Source organism: Hibiscus syriacus, unplaced genomic scaffold (genome assembly GCF_006381635.1).
Source record: "Hibiscus syriacus cultivar Baekdansim isolate YM2019G1 unplaced genomic scaffold, ASM638163v2 tig00117017_pilon, whole genome shotgun sequence".
Classification (NCBI taxonomy): Eukaryota; Viridiplantae; Streptophyta; class Magnoliopsida; order Malvales; family Malvaceae; genus Hibiscus; species Hibiscus syriacus.
The window spans coordinates 4977945-4988884 of NW_024063526.1; the positions used below are offsets into that span (position 1 = coordinate 4977945).

At 30.4% G+C, this 10940-nt stretch overlaps 1 protein-coding gene and 1 long non-coding RNA gene across 2 annotated transcripts; one reads left to right on the forward strand and one right to left on the reverse strand.

The window, feature by feature from the left end:
• Positions 1–312: 312 nt before the first annotated feature.
• On the forward strand, positions 313–9070 carry LOC120195700. Its single transcript, XR_005523091.1, has 3 exons — positions 313–322; positions 3639–3640; positions 8978–9070. It is a non-coding gene; the product is annotated as an uncharacterized LOC120195700 (long non-coding RNA).
• On the reverse strand, positions 7959–9783 carry LOC120195698 (oxygen-evolving enhancer protein 2, chloroplastic-like). Its single transcript, XM_039197640.1, has 4 exons — positions 9469–9783; positions 9002–9234; positions 8853–8903; positions 7959–8255 (listed from the first exon to the last, which is right to left on the reverse strand). The coding sequence occupies exons 1-4, from the start codon at positions 9722–9724 to the stop codon at positions 7995–7997; spliced, it is 801 nt and encodes a 266-aa protein (XP_039053571.1). The 5' UTR covers positions 9725–9783; the 3' UTR covers positions 7959–7994.
• Between the last annotated feature and the right edge of the window lie 1157 nt (positions 9784–10940).

Consider the following 10940-nt stretch of genomic DNA (forward strand, 5'->3'; position numbering starts at 1 on the left):
ACAATATCTCGAGGTAAATCTTCTATCTTCCTTGCATCTTGCCCGATTCGAGTCTAAAAAAATTTGGTCCTTGAATGAACATGATTTCTATATAATATTCCACGTCTAGGAGCATTTTTCAAATAATGCAAAACTTATTCTACTACTTTCCAATGATCGAAAGTTGGCGATGACATATATTGTCTCAGAACACTCACAGGATAGGCGATATCAGGGCACATTACAGTAAGATAATTTAATTTTCCAATAACTCTTTTGTACCTTTAAGGATCATGAAATAATTCACATTCTTTTGGTTAATTGTAGATTAGGAACCATTGGAGTACTACAAGGTTTAGCACCTAATTTTCCCGACTCCGATAATAGATCAAGCACATATGTTCTTTGGAATACAAAAATTCCTCTTTTACTCATGTTCACCTTAATTCCCAAGAAATATTTTGACATCCCCAAATCTTTGGTGTGGAACTGACTACATAGATAAAATTTCGCAAGAATCACTTTCAATGATAACAATATCGTCCACACATACAACTAATAGGATAATGTTTTCATCGGAATTTCTAAAGAAAACATAATAGTCTAACTCATTTTTCTACATCTCGAACTTCTCAATAGCTTGACAAAATTTTCCAAACTAAGTCTGAGGGCTTTGTTTCAAGCCATATAAAGATTTCTTTAGATGACTTACTTTCTCATACTCCCCCTAAGCAACAAAACCAGGTGGTTGCTCCATATACACCTTCTTCTGAAGATCACCATGAAGAAAGACATTCTTTATCTCTAATTGATGGAAAGACCAATCAAAATGGTTACAAGAGAGATAAATAACCTAACAGAAGCAAGTTTAGCAAAAGAGAAAAGATATCACAATAATCCAATCCAGAGGTTTGATCAAATCTTTTGACAACAAGTCGATCTTTCAATCGATTAATAGAGCCATCAACATTAAATTTAACATTAAACATTCATTTGCACCGAAGAGTTTGTTTACCAATGGGTAAAGGTACCAAAGAGTAAGATAGACGATTATAGAAAACACCAGAAGAAATTAGGTATGTATATATACGTTTACCTTTTTGAAGAGAAATAGGAAGATCAATATCATTTGTGGTAATCGGATCTGATGACGGTGATATTGGTTCATTAGGACATGATTTTGGAACTTTTGTAATCAGGATGGAGCTTAGTAGTTGTGGGCGACGTGAGTAGGTGTTTTTAATGGGAGGCTTAACAAATGAAGGTTGAACTGATGTAAAAGATGATGAATACAAATTTGGTGAGACATGATAAATTAAGAAAACATTTTCCTCTTGATGTAAAGAACCTGAAGAAAAAAGGAAACATGTTTCTTCTAAAAAGTAATACCAGCAGAGACAAGATACCCACCTGACATGGAAAATAATAGTTATACCCTTTTTGTGCATGAGAATATTCTTAAAACACACATTTCAAAGATTTAGGATCAAGATTTTTAACCTGAGGACGAACAACCCAAACAAAATAAGTACAACCAAAAAAAATTTAGTGATAGGAGAAATAAATTTTCATTTGGAAACAAAATTATAGAAATGTGTTTTACCCAACAAAATAGAAGAAGGATTATGATTGATTAGAAAATAAGCGGTAGACACGACATCAACCCAAAAGCATTTTAGAACTTGCATTTGAAATAACAAGGCGCAAGCAGTTTCAAAAAGATGCCTATTTTTTCTTTCAACAACTCTGTTTTTAGAAGGGGTGTCAACACAAGAGGTTTGATGGATCATACCTTGATCAAGAATGTATTTGTGAAAAAAGGACCTGAAAGATACTCTTTTACATTATCACTTCGTAATATTTGTATGGTTGTACCAAACCGAGTTCAAATTTCAACACAAAAGAAGAAAAAAGAGTAAACAATTTAGAATGAGATTTCATCAAATAAAACCATGTTATTCTAGAATAATCATCAACAAAGGTAACAAAATAACGAAAACCATATTTAAAGGTAATTGGACTGGGACCCCAAACATCAAAATGAACTAACTTAAATGGAGTAGAGGTTATTCTTAATAAACTGACAAGACTAAAAAACTAAAGATGTTGAGTAAGAAAATCAAGGATAAAGTTTTTTTTCAAAGAAGGAAGTGAGGGATGACCCAATTGAAAATGTTCTTCAAAAGGAGTAAGAATATCAATACAAGCAATAATTTTGGGTTCTTGTGTATTGAGGATATAGAGATCATCATATTCATGTCCTTCGCCAATAATCCACTTCATAAAGATATCATGAAACAAACAATAACCAGGAAAAATGAGACACAACAATTAAAGGTTCATGTATGTTTACTAATTGACATCAAATTAAAGGATGATTGTGGTAATCTCAAAACAAATGATAAAGTAATAGATGGAGTAGGATTTGTAGAGCCAAACCCAATAAAATGTGATGTGAAACCATCGACTAAAGTAACAAGAATCATATATGAATGAGATTTGTAGTGAGAAAGAAGACCATGGTTACATGTCATATGATTTGTAGTACCATAATAAATGACCCATTTTGATGAAGTGGGAACAAGATATGTATTGGGTTTACCTGACTCAACTAGGGAAGGAACGAGATTAGATGCTTGTTTCACAATTTCTTGAGGGTGAATGAACTTCGCATACTCATCCGTAGATATTGTAACAACTGATGAAGAAGTCTCTACACTAGAGGCAACATGAGAAAAATGAGTTTTCTTAGATTGCATCTTCCGACAATCTCGCTTGATATGTCTCGGTTAATGACAATAGTGACACACAACTTCTTCATGCTCTCATCCATAAGCTCCAAAATGTTGATCAAGTTTGTTGGATTCCGATCCATGTTTTAGTTAGGCACGCCACTTTTTTAATGTTGTTTTCCAAAGTCGGAAGAAGTAGCATGACAAAGGAGAACACTGGAAGGTTGAGAAAACATGACAAGTAAAGAATTTTAGGTATGATGAACTCTCTGGAAAATATATTATAGACTAGAAATTTCTAGACTAGAAAGGATTTGAGATTTGATAGTCTCAAACTCTGGTGGAAGACCAGCTAGAAAGCTCATAACCGTCATTTTCTCTCACTGACTCCGTTGGACCTCTATATCAGCACTGAAAAGAAGCAACACTAAGTTCTCCATATATCTTTTTGAAGTCCATAAAATAACTAGCCAGAGTCAGATCTTCTTTATCAGTCCTGTAAAAATGTTGACAAGCATCATAGACATGAGAGAAATTTCTTTACCATAGTATAAAAATTACAAATAGTTCATCAACTGTTTCACCATCTTGCAATGATTAACCATACCCACCACCTTACTATCAATAGAGTTATGAATCTGGGTATACAAGCGAGCATTTTCTCTCATCCAAAGAAATCGAGAATCATCTATAGGAGGATGATTAGTCAAGTGACTGTCCATAGAAAGACTTAGCAAATACAACTTAATCGTATAGTTCCACTCAAGAAAATTAAAAATATTTAATTTATGGTCAGTAATTTTAGAAGTAACTATAACTATATCTAACATAAATTCAACACTCTTATCACATGTAATTGTAAAGTAACAAAGAACTCACATAATAAATTAAATAGGTGACCAAACAACACTCAAAAAAGAAAAAGAGACGTCCAACCCAAAAAAATGAACCAAAAGCTCGAGTCGACTGCAAGGTGTGATCAAAATCGAGTAGTGATCGCAAAGAAAGAAATCAACATTGGAACAATTCGTCCCCACGCTCCCACGCACCGACGCGTGATGAACTCAAGAAAGCTTATGGTTACACGTATGGCTCGCGCGTAGGGAATCGGGTGACCAGTCTTTCTACATTGGTCGATCGGTGCACGATGGACTACCTAGTGCTGACGGTCGAGAGAGGGGTCTTCCAAAGCTGTTGATGAAAATCGGTCAAAACACCCTTTTCTTTTTATACTTAAACAACAACAAAAAAAAAAGAAACCTTTCAAGCACTCGAATATTTTAAAATGTCTAATACCGTCTAAAAATTAGTAGAGGATGTATTTTATTCATCAATAGGGAGGGTTGTATATACGCAATTAATATAGCTAAACTAGGTAACATAATATATTACATTTAATACAATATAAATCTATAACATATATATTTTTTACTATTTTGACATATACTTATGTTGGAGCTCCACATAATTTTGTATAACCATTGTTATTACTATTTTAGTATAACTACTTGATGATATGTTCTGGCATATGAGAATATTTTTAATGTTTTAAAGTATTAGAAAATGTGTTGGATTGCTCCGATAAAACGAATGTAGCATCTTGGTATTTAGGTGATTTGTATTCGAGATTAGTGTGTTACATGTAATGGTAATAAATTTTAAGTTTAGTCAATTTTAATATCAGCTGGTCATTCGTAGTAAGATGTTATGAATACATACCACTAAGGTTAATAGTAACTTAGGGATATATATATAACACAAAAAAGAAAAAACATCATCAAACTTCAGTTTTAGAAGAGTATACTCTTAAACTTAGGGGTATATTTCATCAACATCTTAACAATTCTCATTATAGTGTGATTAAAATAGTTGAAGGTCCACTTCTCACCCCTAATATTGGTGAGGGTGATCTTAACTCAGAGATCAAAGAGTTTACGGTTCAAAGAAAAAGGTTTGAGATGATGATAAGGTATTCTCGTTCACTAATTGTAGAGGTTGGAGATTCTAGAGACTCTCGGAAGACGTTCATCGTAGTCTTAAAAAATTTAGTGCAAGCTTTTGTTAGTGGTCATTGTATAACACGATCCTGAGGAGATAAATATTTTTTTAAAAGATGATCTTGATATGAAAATTTGAATTTTCGGTACGTCAAGTTCTTCTAAAATATGAATAGTTGAGTTCTATTAAGGCCCGAGACAAATTCAAGGCTAGATATTTCAAGCAGGCTTGAAGGAGCTGAACGTTGAGAGTATAATGTAATTTTGGGCACATATTAATTATTTGAGCATGGTGCAAATTTTAAATGTCAATTTAAAAAGATAATAGTATTTTTATATTATTTCAGTGATTGTGAATCGATTTTGGGACAGAGTTTTTAAAAAAAATAATTTTTAAAAGTCTAGTAAAAAAGAATTTTAAAATTGTTGTTTAAAAGTGCAGCTTAAAATTTAATTATTTGGTTGGTTGTTAAAAAATGAGTTTAAAAAGATAAAATATCAATTATAGACATTATCTTGTAAATTAAAAATATAGAATTTAAATTATATTTACACTTATTAATATTATGATATATAAAATAAATCAACTTAAACTATAATATAAATATAAAAATATTTTAATATAACTCATTAATAATATTTTTATAAAGGAACTATTTTATTAAGAAAAAATATTTATCAATACTTTTTAACATGTGAATATAAAATTATTACGAAATAATAATTAAAATATTTTTTTAACAAAAAGAATATTACAAAAAAAATTAGTGCTTACAAATTAAAGTGAATTTTAATATATAAACCATAAATTTTATTAATTTTTAATTAATTAAAATATACTATTAAGTAATAAATTATTTTTAGAGTAATATTAAATTATTAAATAATATGTAAATACATAATTGACTGTAACTCATGCATTAGTAAGGGTAAAATTATAATTTTCTTCTAAACATAAAGTTGAAAATAAAAAAGCTACAAATCTTAGGGTGCGTTTGGTTTTAGAAAATATAAGTTATTTTCTTTTTCATTTTCATATAAAATAGAAAACGTTGAAGAATATGTGTTTGATTGTAAAATTGGAAATGATTTCTAGAAAATGAAAATAAAAATAATTGAAAATATAAAAACATAAAAAAGATGTTTTTAATATATTAAAAAAGATGTTTTTAATATAAAAATGATTTTTAACTTAACTTACATATGTTTAAATCGTTCTAACAATAATTTTTTGATTTAATGGTATCTAAAACCCTCATATTTTAGTAAAAAAGTAAATTTGGTCACTAAACTTTTTTACAATCGATGTAATCCTTAAATTAATTTTTTAATAATATAATTTTGTAGTATTTTTATATTTAATTTATTGAATATCTTACTAATTGTTCATAATTTTATATTTTTAATTTAAATATTTTTTTTAATTTTTTAAAAAATAATAATTCCTCAAACTTTCTAAAATAATTAATTAAGTTCATCTTCCACATCATCGTCCATCGAGTATTGTCGTAATAGTATCGTAAATTGTCACATCAATATTGTATATTGACATATGAGTTTGTGAACTGTCATGTAAGCGTCGAGACATTCAACATTTGATGTTGTTGTTCAAAGGGTTTAGGCATGTAAATAAACTGAACGTTCAGCGAACCGTTCATGAACCGTGCGGCGGGAAGTTTGTTTATGTTCGTTTATTTATTAAATGAACAAACATGAACAAGATTTTGCGTTCGTTTAATTAAATGAACGAACATATATACAAAAGGCTCGTTCATTCATTTATATGTTCGTTTATGTTCGTTCGTTTATGTTCGTTCATTTATGTTCATTTATGTTCGTTTATTTATGTTCGAACAGAGGGCAAGTTGAATATGTTACGAAGATTATTGAAGTTGTTTGGATTTCAAGAAGATTGTTTTGTTAAACAAATTAACTTTAAGACTTTATTATGTTCATATAGCTTATTTATGATTTATGTATGTTTTTGTCGTATTCGAACAAATTAACTCTAAAGTTTCAGGTTATATTAATGAATTTTAAGTTGTTATTCTTGTTGTTTACTTTTTTTTTTACATTCGTTTGTTGTGTTCGAATAAGTTTTTTTTGTGTTTGTGTTGTTCGTTTATGTTCGTTTATTGTGTTCGTTTATGTTCGTTCGTTCGTGTTCGTTTATTATTTAAATGAACGAACATGAACAAGCTATATTCATTAATGAACGAACATGAACAAAAAAAAAATTTTGTTCATTTATGTTCGTGTTCGTTTATTTATTAAATGAACGAACATAAACATACCTCCGTTCGTGTGCGTTCGGTTCGTTTACAAGCCTAAAAGGATTAATTTGTTTTTTCTAAGTTTAACGATCACATTTGTTGTAAAAAAAATCCAGCGACTACACTATATTTGTTTCCAAAAGTTTGAGGGTCATTTTCACTAGACATTTTTTTATGTTAATAACACTATTGTGTGCTATTAGTTATAACATTATTTTTTTTGTATTTTTAAAATTTAATTAATGTCTAATATGCATTAACATTATATTCTAATTATAAACTAAAATAAATTTTGTGTTATGGAATATCTTATCAACATTATTTTATATTGTATACACATGTTAGATTTATATAATGATTTTTAATAATTTTAATCTAATTTAATTATTTAATAATTATTCTTTTTATTTTTTATTTTTATTTTTATTTAAAAAATTAGATACCAAATATACTTTTATTTTAGTTTTGAATTCATATTTCCATTTATATTAACCAACCATGTTTTCTAATTTTCAAAAAGTTAAAAATAGAAAATATTTTCTAAAAACAGAAAATAAAAATAAAAAAAATATTTTCTAGAATCAAAAGGACTCTTAGATTTTGTCCATTTTATATTGATTTTATTTTTTACCCATTTGACATCTATTTTCCGATTAAAACAGATTTTTTAAACTAAAAATACGTTTAGAAAACCACATCAAACCAGCCTTCATCTTATATCAAGGATTCGAAGGCTTAAACCCGACGTGAAGGATTCAAAGTCTCACCATTCTTTTCCGGTTAAAGTTGCTGTTCCCTAATTATGTGCACAAAGAAGTGACTGTTTTTTATACAATTTCAAAGTGAATAGTCAGCATCCACAAGTTTCCTTAGAAAGACAAACCTAAATGAAGGAGACAGGGGGTGGATGTTATAGCACACAAATCAATTCGAAATCCAACAAAATCATAACTTATAATAATAATTAAGAAGATTTACATATGAACCTCTCTCCATTTCTTTTTAAACTTTGCTTAAGCAACGCTGAAGGAACTGGCAGCGCTCTCCACGAACTTTCTGGCTCCCTTAAACCACCTCTTGTCCCCTGCTTGTGCCTTGCAAATGTAAAGCTTGCCATTGTTGACAGTGGCCGTTATCAGTTGGTGCTTCCCACCTTCGTCTCCGTCGGCCGTTCTCGTCAACACCGACAAGAAGTAATACGGCTTTCCACCAACTGTTTGGGTTGAGCTCTCCAATATGTTGGCGGTCGCCACTGCACCGGAGTCAAAACCACCCTACATATGCATGTCCACACGTATATTCAAACTATAATGTAAATATTTTCTTAGTAATTGGAGAAACAAAGGAAATGAAAGAGGGAAAAAAATGAAGTTTATAATACTCAATCGGGCCTAGGAGAACAACTAACTCAATTAAATTAATTTCGATAAATTCAGATAATTAAATCAACCATCAAACAAGGGTATCAGATATTTTGAATTAACGGTCAGATATGACCTTCAACATTTGACTAAATAATCAATTTAATCAAACCTTCAACATTTGTCTAAATAATTATTTTGATTAAATGTTAAAAAGATGTCTCTAACATTTGACTAAATAGTTACTTTGGCATATATTTTTTATTTTTCGAAATTTTGGCCTCTATCGTTTTATTTTCAGACAAAAAAGTCTTTCTATAGATGAAAATCGTTAGTTAACAAACAATTAATATTCCTAGATATGGAAGTTTTTACCCTAAACTAAAACATTAAGGGCTAAAATGCCCCACATACTTTTTATCAAATGTTAGAGGCCTTTTTCGCCCTAAAATGAAACACTAGAGACTAATTTTGATATTATTCTATTTCTATATTATGTTAGTGAATCACCTCAGCATCAGTTTTACCGAAGTATGCTTGTTTCCCAAGCAGATAGTCCACCTGCAAAGATGAAATGAGAGGCAAATGAATGAGCAATTAAATATAAAGCTGAAAAATTTGTTGAAATATTCAAGGGTGAGGGACAATGGATTTATTACGGTGGCGAGGAAATCCTCAGGGGAACCGTAGTCGGTGATGGACTTCTTGTCGATGGGAGTGATCATGACGGTCAAATTGCTGGTGGTGTCGAAGTTGTCCTCGTATCTCAGCACTTGCCCTGGGTACTCCACCTCTTTGCTTGGGTTCCATTTCGATGGTATCGACAGCTTGAATCCATCCCCATTGTAAGACGTGAATTCTGTGTTTGTTTTTGGCTTCCCAAACACATTTGCTGCATATCCAAATCAGTCCCAAATTTAAGATCTTCTCCATTCCCCAATAATATTATTATCTCCTCATTCTAGGGTTCATGAGGACTAAATGGCTGATAAATCTGTCTCATCAACTATGTATATTTAACAATTCAAAAAGCACATTTGAACAAATACGCTACTTTAAGAAAAATAAAGAATTGGATTAACATTGAATCTTATTAGTAACAACGGGAAAGAGGGAAGGAAGTTACCAGCTTCACCATAGGCAGCATCCGCAGGAGAGACCTTAGAGCCGACAGCGGCGGCGCCGATGAGAACGGTGAGAGCCAACCTACGGGAGAGGAGGCTTCCGTCATCATCTTGGCCGGCGGCTTGCTTCTGTGCCCTGTACACTAGCTGCTGGTTAGGCTTTGAAACTTGGCGGAGCGACGGCGATAACGAGGATGATCTACCGGCTGTGGTTGCGGTGAGTGCGAGGTTGTGCAACAAGCTTGCGGCGGAGGCCATGGTAATGGTAATGGTGGTAATGCACTTCACCTTGTTGTTTTAGCGTAAGAAAAAAATAAGTGGGCGGGAGGATTTGGATGTTTTTGATATGTGAAGGAAATTGAGTTGGTGTTTGGATATTGGATGAGGGAGGAGGATTGGATCGTGGATGTCGGTCGGGATAAGGGTACTGAGGCTCTTATTTGTGCCACGTGGATTTCCTACTATTTGTTATGTCCACGTCGGATCTCGATTTTGAAATGGCATAATAAACCAATAGGCTTAGTATAAAAATTATATATATTATATTCAAAATTGATTTTTTTGTGTAAAGAATTTTTTTTATTAAAAATAATGTTTTCTTCGTCACATTTTTATGTGTTTACTGTTATAAAAAAATATTAAGTGATATGTGTCACGTTCATATTTTTAAAAATATATATTTTTAAATAATATTTATCTTTTAAATAAATCAAAAAAACATAAACGTTGCTTAACATTTTTTAACGATAAACACCTAAAAATATAACGAAAAAAGCATTAGACACTTATTTTTAACAAAAAAATTCTTTAGACACAAAAATTCAATTAAGTATAATTTAGAAACTTATTTTTGTATTAAGCTAAAACAATATAACTTACCATTAAATAACTAATTTTACAAGCAATATAGAAATGATGACAAATGTCTCATTTTTAATTTGTATATATTTAAGAGTTATGATCCACTTACATTGTGTAAATATCTTTTAGTTTTACAACTTTTTAGGACCATTGGATTGAGAAAAATCGAAGGCTAAAATTAACTCTTTTTTCCCATAAATATCTTCTAATTTTCTATTGTTAATCTCAACCTTTAATTTCTCTCATCCAATGATCCTAAAATGTATAAAATTAAAAGAGTTTTACAAAGTGTAATTGGACCATGCCTATATATTTAAATATATTTACAAATATATAACATACGAATTAAGTGACCTCAGTAGTTAAGAGATTTATTATTATCTTTTGAAGTTTCATATTCGAGCCATACATATGCATATATATGATTGTTCATTGTCAAAAGATTGATATTCACTCAAAATTTGTAAACAAAATAAATAAATAAATAAATAAAAACTATTATTGCTTAGTTCACATGAACATTTCTTTTAAAAACCAATAATAAAACTAAGCAACTATTGCATAACCAAGATCAACCGTAGTAAAAGACAACATTGTTAGAAAAATTGTGTTA

Bases quoted from the DNA above. Each gene is read 5' to 3' on its own strand.
- LOC120195698 (XM_039197640.1), bottom strand. From the start codon at position 9,724: ATGGCCTCCGCCGCAAGCTTGTTGCACAACCTCGCACTCACCGCAACC. The intron at 8,904-9,001 runs GTAATAAATCCA...TCATCTTTGCAG, and splicing joins CTGAGGATTTCCTCGCCACC to GTGGACTATCTGCTTGGGAA. The intron at 8,256-8,852 runs GTGATTCACTAA...ATGCATATGTAG, and splicing joins TCGGTAAAACTGATGCTGAG to GGTGGTTTTGACTCCGGTGC.